The following is a 13,871-nucleotide window of genomic DNA, read 5'->3' as shown; positions in this document are numbered from 1 at the left end:
ACGCGCTATAAACAAAAAAAGAGCGTAAATTTTGCAAAAATAACAATATTTTTCACATTTTTTTATATGAAATTCCCCAAAAAAAAAAGTAAAAATCAAAATTTTTTAACATTTTTCGGCCAATTTGTTTTATGCTACCTATGTTTGGTAAAAAAAATCGCAAAAAGCGTATTTTGATTGGTTTGCGCAAAAGTTATCGCGTTTACTAACAAAGAGAAAGATTTTTGTCATTTTTGGTGTTTTTTTTTTAACGCATAATGGCGGCGATCTGCGATTTTTTTTTCGGTACTGCGACATTGCGGCGGACAGATCGGACCCTTGACTGACATTTTTGACACTTTTGGGGTTACCAGTGACATTACTGCAGTAATCAGTGCTATACATATGCACTGTTACTGCAAAAATGACACTGGCAGGGAAGGGGTTAACTTTATTGGACAGGGAGGGGTTAAGTGTGTCCTAGGGGCGTGCTTTCTACTGTGTAGGGACATTCCTATTGGTGTAAAAGCAAAGATCAACCGTTCTACATAGTAGAACGGTCAGATCTTCACTTTTACACAGGGAGAACTGACAGGCAGCTTGTTTACACAAGCTGCTCTGTCTTTCTCCCTTCACAGGAGCGATCGTAGTGTGGCCGGCGGACATCGAGTCCGCCGGTCACACGCACTGACTTGCCTGTGAACGAGCCGCGGCGGGCGCGCGCCCGCCCGCTATAGGCTCGCAAGTCAGTGACAGGCGAGTGACGTACCGATACGTCACTCTGCCTGGCCGGGGCTGACCGCCGCAGTATATAGTCGTGCGGCGGTCGGCAACCGGTTAAAAGGTGGATGCTTTAAAAGGGGAAGGGAGGGACATACTTTATCTGTTTTTTGTTTACAAAAAGTTACAGCCTAAGGAATTGTGATTGTCCTTTAGGTTAATCATTTGAATAAATCATTTGAAATAATAAAAAACAATATGATGTTCAAACTTTTGACTTCTTTCTTTAATAACTACATAACACAGTACTTGTACTTCTACTTTCAGTACTTGAGTAGAAATTTTTTTTCAAAACTACTGGTACTTTTTACTTTTAGTACTTAAGTAGCAAATTTTTTGAAAAAACTACTTGCAATACTTAAGTAAAAAAAATGTTGAATACTTTAGTACTTCTACTTAAGTAACTTTTTCTGCGAGCACTTCCACTTCTACTTAAGTCACTTTTTCTGCGAGCACTTCCACTTCTACTTAAGTCACTTTTTGATCGAGCACTTGTACTTTTACTCAAGTAGAAATTTTGAATACTTTATACAAGTCTGGCCTTATCATAGGATCACCTACAGGTACAAGTGTCAGAGGAGGGTTTACTTCCACTTTAAAAGATATATTTTTTTAGGGGTTCTAAGTAATTTTCTAGCAAAAAATACCAATTAAATATTGTAAAGAAAACGTTCCAGAAAAGGTCTGGTCGGCATGTGGCTAATGGGCCACCAAGACTAATAGAGAGGGTAAATCTCCCTAATGGGGACACAGACAGCAACAAAACCTAACAGGGGCTACAAGCCACCTCCACAACCAGAGGCGTAACTAGAACCTTCAGGGCCCCGGTGCAAGAAACCATGAAGGGCCCCCCCGGACCCCTGGTCGGGGCACTTCCCTTCAAGCCCGGGGCTCTTCCCACTGATCCTGGGGCCCTTTACTCCGCTTGCGGGGCCCTTTATTGCGGTCCCACAGCGGGTCCCTTTCACAAGTTTTGCAGTGGGCCCCCTTCCTGCCATCTTGGGGCCTCCCCACGGTGGTGGAATGCCAGGGCCGGTTGCAAGTGTGACCTTTGCGATCCTGGAAGTTCACCCACTGGTGTCAGTAGTTTTTATTTTTTGGTATTTTAATTGTATTATTTTTTTATAATTTTATTTTATTTTTTTACAATGTCACTGACTATGACTCTGTCCATTTAGAGAAGCAAGGAGCTGGTAAATTACATATTTACCGACCCCTTCCTGGTTCTCTATTGTTACACATCCCCTGCAGCAGCCGGCAGGAAAGGGGAGGGATCACAGTGGGGGGGGGGGGGACCAGGGGAGCACACAGGGGCCCAGAGACAGCAGAACACAAGTGAACTGGATAGGAGGAGCGGCGGGGGCAGCATACAGAGGAACCAATCTCCTCCATTTTCTTTCTGCAGCTACAGGAGGAAAAAGGAGGACAGCTATTTCTCTACATGCTGCCCCCGCCTCCCCTCCTATCCAATGCCGGGCCCCCTGGAGCATTGGGCCCGGTTGCAATCGCAACCCCTGTAGTTACGCCCCTGTCCACAACTATAGAAATCTCTCCTCCCCGAGTTCTGTGGATTCCTCGCTACTCTCCATATGTCTCCCGCCCGCCAGCGGACCGCTCCATGCTTTTATAGGCGGCTCCCTACCGTCACCTATCACCACGCCCCTTCCTCGTCTTTTGAGCTGCTGGAATAACAAGAACTACCAAAGCCACTCCTCTGTCCCGCCCACTCTACAGTCCGGCGCTTAGAGGGTTAGACCAATGGGCGGTCTGGTTTTCCCTGAAGTCGCCCGGTGATTGGAGCAGCACCGGCACGCCCCCTCCCGTTCGCCGAGCGCCTGTGGCAGTGAGAGTCAGTGCACGGGGGAACGAGGGACGCGATGTGCGCTCTGTGTGCGGCTCCGCAGCGCCTTCTCATCCTGAGCAGCGGCGGCACCACCGAGTCCCGGTGAGAGAGAGAGAGCGCCCTCCTCCTCCACCACACATGTCCCCGCCGCTCCCCTCCACCAATGTGGACTCCTCCGCTTCTCCTTTGTAATCGGCACAGCAGGGAATCATGGCGAGCCGCCGGACTACTCCACCTGAGGGGGACGGCAAGAGGAAGAGGCAGCCGCCCAGCAGCCCGACTGGCGAGGTGAGAGGAAAGCTGTCCCTGGATTACACTTACTACTACTACTACTACCTGCCGGGAGAGTTCCGCGCCTGGCCGCCAGAGGGGGGTGCTGGGAGCTGTAGTTCCACAGGTGGCCTGTAGGGAGGTGCTGGCACAGGCTCATGAAGTATCCATGGTAACCATCCTGGGTGATGGAGGGAATGCTGTGTGTGTGGAATGCACCTGTGTGTACGGAATGTTCCTGGACAGACCAATGGACGCCGCGCTCCTTTACGGCAACGTGCTGGTAGTGGACCAATCCCAGGGAGCCTCATCCATTTATGTGTTGTGCTGTGAATAGTCCACATCTCTCTCACCACACACAGTGCAATCTGATTGTACAATCTCCTTTTACATCTGATTGGACACAAATTGGTTGGACAGATGTCAAGGTGATTGTATTGTGTATGGGGAGCCTAGATCTGCTCTGTACCATACAATCGGTAGGCCTCATTCACACCGTGCGATGGGAACAGGCTTCTCCCCATGTTTAGGGTCCTGTACAGGTGTTATGGGGGTCTGTCACTGGAATGGTCCGCCCACTGCGTGATTGCTGTGCCAAGGAAGCTGGAGTACCCAATGCCAGGCCTGAGCTGGGAGCGGTCTTCTGCTTGACAATTGTGCCATGTCTGGGGTACGGGTAACCTCTTCCCGCGGATGGTACATGTATGTGCCCTGTGTAACCGCTTTATTGTGCTGAGAGCGTGCGCTCTGTACCGGCGGGCACTGGAATGCCCCTGATGCATATTTGCTATGGGTAGCTTTCTGTTCATGTGACAGCCAATCACAGCGTCACACGATCCAAATGCCCACCTCCCAGGGGTTCAAAGCTCTTGGGGCCGGTTCACACCACAGGCAGCCCAGTGCGTGTTTTTCTACATCAAAAAGCATGGAAAGTATGTTCTATGGATTCCAATGGCATAGTTCACACCAGTAAAAAAAAAAAGTAGAACGTGGTGCATTTTTCTGGCACTGGACTGTACTGGAACGTGGTAAAATGCTTCAAAAACGCACTGGAATACATCAAAAAGGCACAGGACCCCAGTACATGGGGGGGAAAAGAACACAAAGATCTGGGAACGCATCAAAAACGTGCATGCAGGAATGCATCTGGAACGGATCTGGAGTGCATTTGTATGGTGGGATCCCAGTCCTCTATGGTGTGATCCCAGTCCTCTATGGTGTGATCCCAGTCCTCTATGGTGTGATCCCAGTCCTCTATGGTGTGATCCCAGTCCTCTATGGTGTGATCCCAGTCCTCTATGGTGTGATCCCAGTCCTCTATGGTGTGATCCCAGTCCTCTATGGTGTGATCCCAGTCCTCTATGGTGGGATCCCAGTCCTCTATGGTGGGATCCCAGTCCTCTATGGTGTGATGCCAGTCCTTTATGGTGTGATCCCAGTCCTTAGTGCCCATTCACACCATAAAAATGTCCTGCACATCCATTCCCTTTCTGCATGCGTGTTTTTGATACGTTTCTGGATGCATTCCAGATGTTTTTATTTTATTTTATTGTGCTCGGGTCCGGTACATTTTTGATGCTTTTTACTACTTTCCAGTACAGTTCTGTGCAGGGAAAAAGCAACGTGTTGTACTTTTTCTTTTTTTTTTCTGGAACTGGAAAGCACTGGAACACACTGAACTGGTGTGGACTGTTCCATTGGAACCCATATCTCCTACTTTCCATGTGGTTTTTTTTATACAGAAATAAACGCACTTCATGTGATGTGAACAGACACTTAAAGGACCGGGTTGCGACTGTTGAAAGGGGTTAAGAAAAAATGTCACCATAAGCGCGTTGCTCTTTTTGCTGCAATTCTGCGCACAATTCCTATTGGTTGTCCGTAATCCATACTTGTCCGGTTCAGGAGGGACCTGCACATGCTGATCCATATGTGAGCACCTAGGTACAGAAGTCTATCTGCAACCAGCCTGTTGGGTTTTTCTCAATTGATCAGCTATAGCTGGCAGCGCTGATTAGTGGATTCTAATGGTGGGGAAGTCTGTTAGAATACAATAGCTCAGCGGGAAGATGAACCCATCCACCTCAAATGTGTAGATGAGGGATTTCAATCTTGTTGAATGAAATAACTGACCCATGTATTGGCTGCCTTAGATCCACCAACAACTATGAGCTGCCTGACTGAATACGTATTGGTGGCATAGTTCTGGTCCTCAGGGATGCACCTTGGTGGGATAGTTCTGGTCCTCGGGGATGCACCTTGGTGGGATAGTTCAGGTCCTCAGGGATACACCTTGGTGGGATAGTTCTGGTCCTCAGGGATGCACCTTGGTGGGATAGTTCTGGTCCTCGGGGATGCACCTTGGTGGGATAGTTCTGCTCCTCGGGGATGCACCTTGGTGGGATAGTTCTGCTCCTCGGGGATGCACCTTGGTGGGATAGTTGTGGTCCTCGGGGATGCACCTTGGCGGGATAGTTCTGCTCCTCGGGGATGCACCTTGGCGGGATAGTTCTGGTCCTCGGGGATGCACCTTGGCGGGATAGTTCTGCTCCTCGGGGATGCACCTTGGTGGGATAGTTCTGGTCCTCGGGGATACACCTTGGTGGGATAGTTCTGGTCCTCAGGGATGCACCTTGGTGGCATAGTTCTGGTCTTCAGGGATGCACCTTGAAGGCATAGTTCTGGTCTTCAGGGATGCACCTTGAAGGCATAGTTCTGGTCCTCAGGGATGCACCTTGGTGGCATAGTTCTGGTCCTCAGGGATGCACCTTGGTGGCATAGTTCTGGTCCTCAGGGATGCACCTTGGTGGCATAGTTCTGCTCCTCAGGGATGCACCTTGGTGGCATAGTTCTGGTCTTCAGGGATGCACCTTGGTGGGATAGTTCTGGTCCTCGGGGATGCACCTTGGTGGGATAGTTCTGGTCCTCAGGGATGCACCTTGGTGGGATAGTTCTGGTCCTCAGGGATGCACCTTGGTGGGATAGTTCTGGTCCTCAGGGATGCACCTTGGTGGCATAGTTCTGGTCCTCAGGGATGCACCTTGGGGGTGGCATAGTTTTGGTCCTCGGGGATACACCTTGGGGGTGGCATAGTTTTGGTCCTCAGATTACAAAGATTTGGTAGATGATGAGTTGATTGTATGGTGAGCCCAAAGCTGGCCACATACTTTACAATCTGTACAATTCCTTTAGAGCTATCATCCTCTATGTAAAGCTGGGTGTACACTTATAGAATTCCATTCAACATTTTTAGTTGCAAGAACATTTGCTAGTTTTTTTTGATCGTGAGGTCACATTGATGTTTGTTTTTGACCGCAGTGATGAGAAAATTCGAAGAAGTGGGATGGAAAATGAAAGCATGTTGTAGTTTGGTGACATTTAGAAGTGCTGAGAATTTTTGTATGAATTCTTTCCAAATGGTGTACACCCAGCTTAATGCACGGAGCTGACTGATTGGATACAAATCAGTTAGATAAGTTAGGTAGGTCCTCATATTGCATTGATTTGATAGATCTAGGGCTGATTGTATGGGCAGATTGCAGCATGTATGGTGAGCCTAAAAGTGGGTACATACTATAGGAAAATTGGGTGGTCCAGTCGAAACCAAAGGGGGTACTAGTAGTTGTATGACAATTGTTGTGCGGAAAAGGCTTTTATTTTTATTGGTTGGGAATGGATTGTGCGCAATCTTTCGTTTCTGACTTTACTAGTACGGAAAAAGTACACATTTAAACAAATCATTCTGTTATTGTACAAGAAGAAATTTGAAGTTTGTCCTTTTTTGGAAATATTTTTGTTTAGAAAGTCTGAATGAGACGGTGAAAGTTGTGTACACACTATAGGAAAATCAAACAATGGTTCCTCATACAGAATGTTTCTGATTTTCTCAGTGTGCACCCCACTTTAAGGCTCTGTTCACACTTCACATTGCAGGAACACAACGCTCTCCCAATCTCGTTTTCTTTGAACAATTCGCAGGCGTTTCCACGTGTTGCACAGAGGGTGGCCTGTTTACATCTGTAGCAGTAAAGAAGCTTGGGGACAAAGTTTTGGCCAGTCAGTGGGAGGAATGGTGCCCCCGTGGTTGGTGTCGGTGGGAGGAATGGTGCCCCCGTGGTTGGTGTCGGTGGGAGGAATGGGGCCCCCGTGGTTGGTGTCGGTGGGAGGAATGGTGCCCCCCGTGGTTGGGGTCGGTGGGAGGAATGGGGCCCCCCATGGTTGGGGTCGGTGGGAGGAATGGGGCCCCCCATGGTTGGGGTCGGTGGGAGGAATGGGGCCCCCCATGGTTGGGGTCGGTGGGAGGAATGGGGCCCCCCATGGTTGGGGTCGGTGGGAGGAATGGGGCCCCCCATGGTTGGGGTCGGTGGGAGGAATGGGGCCCCCCATGGTTGGTATCGGTGGGAGGAATGGTGCCCCCCATGGTTGGGGTTGGTGGGGGGGAATGGTGCCCCCCCCCATGGTTGGTGTCGGTGGGGGGGAATGGTGCCCCCCCATGGTTGGTGTCGGTGGGAGGAATGGTGCCCCCATGGTTGGGGTCGGTGGGAGGAATGGTGCCCCCCCATGGTTGGTGTCAGTGGGAGGAATGGTGCTCCCATGGTTGGTGTCAGTGGGAGGAATGGTGCTCCCATGGTTGGTGTCAGTGGGAGGAATGGTGCCCCCCATGGTTGGTGTCGGTGGGTGGAATGGTGCCCCCCATGGTTGGTGTCGGTGGGAGGAATGGTGCCCCCCATGGTTGGGGTCTGTGGGAGGAATGGTGCCCCCCATGGTTGGTGTCGGTGGGAGGAATAGTGCCCCCCATGGTTGGGGTCGGTGGGGGGGAATGGTGCCCCCCCATGGTTGGTGTCGGTGGGAGGAATGGTGCCCCCCCATGGTTGGTGTCAGGAGGGAGATGTGGCTGTGGGGGGTAAAGCATGCATGTATCCTGTGTTTTTCAGGCGCTCCCATTGAAGTCTTTTTGGCTAAAAACCTCAATCTCCCCTTAAAGAAGCGCCTGTATTACTTTGGTGGGACAAGTGACAGCACATTGCTGAGATGTCACTGGGTACCATAAAATAAAGCAAATCTTATTGTTGCTGCACTTCTGGAAACACGTGACCGATCACTCGTGTGTGAATGAGCCCTTAGGCTCCTTTCACAGTTCTGCGACTTGGGATCAGACTTGTGAGCCCCCAAGTAGAAGAATGTGAAATTCAATGTATGTCTGAGAGACCTTTCTACTGATACTACTGAAGTCGCTGAGACTTCAGAAAAGGTTCCTGAACTACTTTGGTCCGACTTTTGATGCAATTATTGATCCTGAGAATTTAAAGTCAGATAAGTTGCATTACAAGTCGCACATATTTGTCGTCTCATTGTGAAAGGAGTGATGAAAGCAGCAGAGTTATTTCTGGTGATGGCTGTGACTGGACACTGCTGGGGGGGGGGGGGGGGGGTCATTCCCTGGGAATCCTCTACTCATTTACACAGGTTAGTTATTACACTCGTCTCCCAAAAGTTACATTTTGCCGAGCTGCCCTTTGTCCATTCTACAATCTGAACCTTCGACTTTCATTCTTGATTAATGAAAACATTCTTGGCAAATGCTTCTGATTTGGTTCGTCTTGCGCCGGCCTCCATCAGCACAATACGAATGCCCCCGGCCGTCCCTCTTATATCATGGCCCCAGTTCCGAAAACCAACAAAATTAAAACCAGAGTCCTATTCCATTATTCCTAGCTGAAGTATTCAGGTGACCGGCCTGCTTTGAATGCTTTAGACCCCTGGGACACTTAGTCAAGAGGATCAATCAGAACCAATCCTGTCCCGATTCCTGCGATCATAGGAGACCATCTCAGATACGCACAAAGGCAGCTGAGAAATTCAGATAAAAGTGTATCCAAACCCAGAAACTATACTTCAGCTTACCAGGCTTTAGATTTGGTGGTTGCATTCGTTTTTTTTTTTATCTGGTACCAAAAAATACCAGTTGATCCTGCCAAGAATCCAGTGTCCTGAACTGAGAAATGTTTCCAGCTGTGAACTACAAAACCCCTTCCCTCTATGTAATGGGGATGACATTTGCAGTCCAGATTGGCCTCGGGTGACAACACTGCTCTGTCATAGATAGCATGCGGTGAGTGTTGGCACCGTGGGACAGGAAGGGTTACTGGCAGGATCACCTGGTGAAAATAAAGGATGCAGCCAGCACATCTAAGGACTGGTCAGCTGCTTTGTTACATTTTTTGTAAGGCCTCAATCACATGGGTGTACTTATCTGTACGAAGGGGCCGTCTTTCTCCGCCCGGGATGCAAAGGTGTTAAATGCGGGCGGCCTATTCAAATCAGTGATTGCTGGATGGTTGGCGGGATCTCCATGTGAATCCTGGAGTGTAGATCTGTGCAGATCTGATGCAGTTTAATCCGGCTGCATGGACAGAACACTTCTGCATCCTGTGTGGGTGAAGACGGCCCCTTCATATGGATCAGTACACTGGTGTGACTGAGGCCTTACTGCTGTCAGCATTCCATAGATACAGCTGTGCCTGCAGTTCACTCGGGGAAGAAGCAGAGATTGAACATTCTGGGGGGGGGATTTACTGAGGCTCTGTTCATTTATTGGCATCCTGGATCGTGGGCAGAACTACTGAGATTCTGCCTGCGATCCCCCAACGTATTGCAAATCGCAGGATGCCCGTGCGATTCCCGCTACTTGCAATGGCACCCCAAACACGGTGCGATTTTGGCCATGAGTGACGCCCGAGGAATCGCGGTGAGATCACGCAAGCAGAATTGCGGGATACCCGTCACCCAAAAGAAGTTCTGCAATTCTGCCCGCGATCTGGGAAACCAATTAGGCCTCTTTCACACGGTCCGCCTCCGCAGGCGGATCCGTGTTGTTCAGTGGGGATCGATCCGCGATCCCCGCTGAGACGACGGATGACAGCTCCGTCTCCGCTTGCAGTGCGGAGAGGGAGGTATCTCAGCCCCCGCTGCCCTCTATGGGGGATCGGATGAGAGCGGACCGCCTGTCCGCTCTGATCCGATCCGATCACTGAACGGATGGAAAAATAGGGTTTCCATCCGTCCAGATTTCACGGACAGGATCGGACACGGATGGCAGTGGGTGTCAGCGGAAGTGTCTCCGCTGACATCCGCTGCCCCATAGAGCTGCATGGAGGATCCGATCAGATCCGCCTAAAAAACTGACAGGCGGATCTGATCGGATCGCCCGTGTGAAAGGGGCCTATGTGAACGGAACCTAAAACTGGTGCACATAGAATCTGGTACAGCTGTAGATAGTAACCAATCAGCTTGTTCATATAAGCTTTGGCAATAAAACCTAGAAGCTGATTGGTTATTAGCATAGCTGTACCAGTTTCTGTGTGAACCAGTTTTAATAACTCTCCACCTCTGTGTATTATTCAATTCAAACGTAGTCTGTTCAATCACAGTGGGGCAGGGTGGGTATTATTTATTTATTTTTTTGCTGGATCCCCGGACATCCAAAACAAAATGACACACCTGGTAGAATTGTAGCTAAACTTTTCTGGCGTGTTTTTTCATTGGTCTGGCCGTAGCATACTGCTGAAAGCTTTGAGCTGATTGGCTGCTTGGGGAGTGCTGTTTAGTCGGCAGTGTTTGGTGTGTGATAAACTGATAGAAGGAAGGCAGACTGTCCCCTGTGCGGCCTCTCTGCCAGGAGTCTGAGCCAACCTAACCCACATTGTCTCCTCCACCCCCACCCCCCTCCCTGAAAACTCCTGGCTCCACCCCTTTAATTCTCTTTTTTATGCCTGGACAGCCAATACATGTAGACAAGTGTGCCCAGCCAGGCTGGCGCTGATACAACAGAGGCAGCGCTGCAAAAGTCAACAGCAGTGTACTTCAGACACTTTGTATTCTGGCAAATCTACGGCTGTGTTGGCACTGGCTGCTGCAGAACCTCTTGGGGGAAGCAAAATCCTTGATAATGATTTATTTATAAGCAGTTGTACAAAATTAAAATACTAACTGTGACGTAGACCGTACCAACCAATCCAAAGTCATCCTTGTACTGGTTTGAATGCGGTGATATGAATGCCAGCCGGTTGCTATGGGCTAAAGGCACTTTACACGTAGGCTTTGCTCTTTGAGCCACTTTTATTAGTATTCTACTTGGCAGTAGTCATACATGGCAATATTTGGAATTGCTGGGGTGATTGACGTTGAGATTAATCCGTTCGTCTAAACTTGTCTATCAACATCCGGGTTCTGACAATCTCACTGTGCTCTCCTCTTATACACCGTGTGCTGATGGCTCCTATGACTTGTGTAATATATAATGTGTGTGTGTGTATATAATATATAATCTCTCTATATCTGTGTGCTGATGGCCCCTATGACTTGTGTAATATATAATGTGTGTGTGTGTGTATATAATATATAATCTCTCTATATCTGTGTGCTGATGGCTCCTATGACTTGTGTAATATATAATGTGTGTGTGTGTGTATATAATATATAATCTCTCTATATCTGTGTGCTGATGGCTCCTATGACTTGTGTAATATATAATGTGTGTGTGTGTGTATATAATATATAATCTCTCTATATCTGTGTGCTGATGGCCCCTATGACTTGTGTAATATATAATGTGTGTGTGTGTGTATATAATATATAATCTCTCTATATCTGTGTGCTGATGGCTCCTATGACTTGTGTAATATATAATGTGTGTGTGTGTGTATATAATATATAATCTCTCTATATCTGTGTGCTGATGGCTCCTATGACTTGTGTAATATATAATGTGTGTGTGTGTATATAATATATAATCTCTCTATATCTGTGTGCTGATGGCTCCTATGACTTGTGTAATATATAATGTGTGTGTGTGTGTATATAATATATAATCTCTCTATATCTGTGTGCTGATGGCTCCTATGACTTGTGTAATATATAATGTGTGTGTGTGTGTGTATAATATATAATCTCTCTATATCTGTGTGCTGATGGCTCCTATGACTTGTGTAATATATAATGTGTGTGTGTGTATATAATATATAATCTCTCTATATCTGTGTGCTGATGGCCCCTATGACTTGTGTAATATATAATGTGTGTGTGTGTGTGTATAATATATAATCTCTCTATATCTGTGTGCTGATGGCTCCTATGACTTGTGTAATTAATAAAAAATATATATATTTATTTCAGGTACTGTCAATTTGCGCAGCGTGTGTATATATATATATATATATATATATATATATATATATATATATATATATATATATATATATATATATATATATATATATATATATATATATATATATATTAGTATGTATGTGTATAGATAGATCTGTGTACTGAGGATTGTTTACATTGATCTCGGTGTACAAACAAATGTCACATTGTAATACTGTAAACGCTGGCACCTTTGTTCTCTGCTTTCTTTGACGGGTGTAGTATAAGCAGATGTGGGAAATCCTATGAATGAATTACTGCGGGGCGAGCTGTCATAGTCAGGAGTTTTGGTATTTCTGTGCTGTGAATGTATAGAAGAACTCTTTACCTTTACACTGCCAGCTGTCCTCAGGAGATCTGTGCTGACTTGTCCTATGCAAAGATGGGCTTGTTTTATGTGTGTGTCTATGTAAATGTGTGTAGGTTAAAAACAAAACAGAAACCTAAAAATATAAAAACAATGCATTGTTTTGTTTACAGGTTGAATGACAATTGCGCGGTAATGCAACACTGTACATATATCAACTTTGTTTAGCACAAACTGAGCTTTTCCTTTCGGTGGTATTTAATCACCACTTGGTTTTTTATTTTTTTTTCTACGCAAACGACAAAAAATATCAGAATTAAAAAATATATAACTATATATATATATATATATATATATATATATACTATTATATAATTTTGCAAATAAGTAATTTTTTTTTCTTCTTGACTGTTGGGCGCTGGTGCGGCTGCACTGATAGGCTAGTGCTACACTCAATGGACACCCTCCTAGAACTGGACGACATTGCTGTAGCTCTTTTGGCGCCTAGTGTTCACTTGCATTTTGGCGCTTTCTATCTATCTTTTTTTTTTTTTTTTATACTCGCACTCCTCTCCTGAACATAACTTTGGTGGGTTTTTTCTGCCTCCAAGCCTCGGTTTACACTACGAACCACATGTGAATCACACAGGAATACAGTGCACTAAATTTACGACCTGAGTTCCGGGTGTCTTTAAGATTGCAGCGACACCCACTGTGGATCACAAGGACAGTCCTTCATGGATCGTGGTATTTTTCACGCCTCATTAGAGTGAACTGAGGCTAAACTCCTGTAAAAACCTATAGTGTGCATGCGCACATAGGCTAACATGGAGCATAGTTTAGAGGCAGGGGAAAAAAAAGATCCCATGCCTGTAAAAGCAGTTTTTTTTTTTTTTTTTAGCTCAAGTGTGCATAAATCCTGAATAAAACTCTATTGCGCTCTCTCTCGCTCTCATGCGCGCGCTCTCCCCCCCTCCTCTCTCTCGCTCTCATGCTCGCGCTCTCCCCCTCCTCCTCTCTCTCGCTCTCATGCTCGCGCTCTCCCCCTCCTCCTCTCTCTCTCGCTCTCATGCTCGCGCTCTCCCCCTCCTCCTCTCTCTCGCTCTCATGCTCGCGCTCTCCCCCTCCTCCTCTCTCTCGCTCTCATGTGCGCGCTCTCCCCCCCTCCTCTCTCTCGCTCTCATGTGCGCGCTCTCCCCCTCCTCCTCTCTCTCTCGCTCTCATGCTCGCGCTCTCCCCCTCCTCCTCTCTCTCGCTCTCATGCTCGCGCTCTCCCCCCCTCCTCTCTCTCGCTCTCATGCTCGCGCTCTCCCCCTCCTCCTCTCTCGCTCTCATGCGCGCGCTCTCCCCCCCCCCTCTCGCTCTCATGCGCGCGCTCTCCCCCCCCCCCTCTCGCTCTCATGCGCGCGCTCTCCCCCCCTCCTCTCTCTCGCTCTCATGCGCGCGCTCTCCCCCCCTCCTCCTCTCTCGCTCTCATGCGCGCGC

At 47.7% G+C, this 13,871-nt stretch overlaps 1 protein-coding gene across 1 annotated transcript in view; it reads left to right on the top strand.

Moving 5' to 3' along the window:
- Window positions 1–2,581: 2,581 nt before the first annotated feature.
- The window catches only part of ARHGAP21 (Rho GTPase activating protein 21), a 342,461-nt gene continuing 331,171 nt past the window's right edge, over window positions 2,582–13,871 (top strand). Inside the window, exon 1 of the mRNA XM_082258120.1 lies at window positions 2,582–2,890. Within this exon, the coding sequence (XP_082114246.1) occupies window positions 2,813–2,890 (78 nt within the window). The 5' untranslated portion in view covers window positions 2,582–2,812. The remainder of the gene's footprint in view (window positions 2,891–13,871) is intronic.

The sequence above is a fragment of the Pelophylax lessonae genome (genome assembly GCF_965119305.1).
Source record: "Pelophylax lessonae genome assembly, chromosome: 5".
NCBI classification, from domain to species: Eukaryota; Metazoa; Chordata; class Amphibia; order Anura; family Ranidae; genus Pelophylax; species Pelophylax lessonae.
The sequence above is the reverse complement of the archived record's forward strand: the minus strand, read 5'-3'. Positions and strand labels throughout refer to the sequence as shown.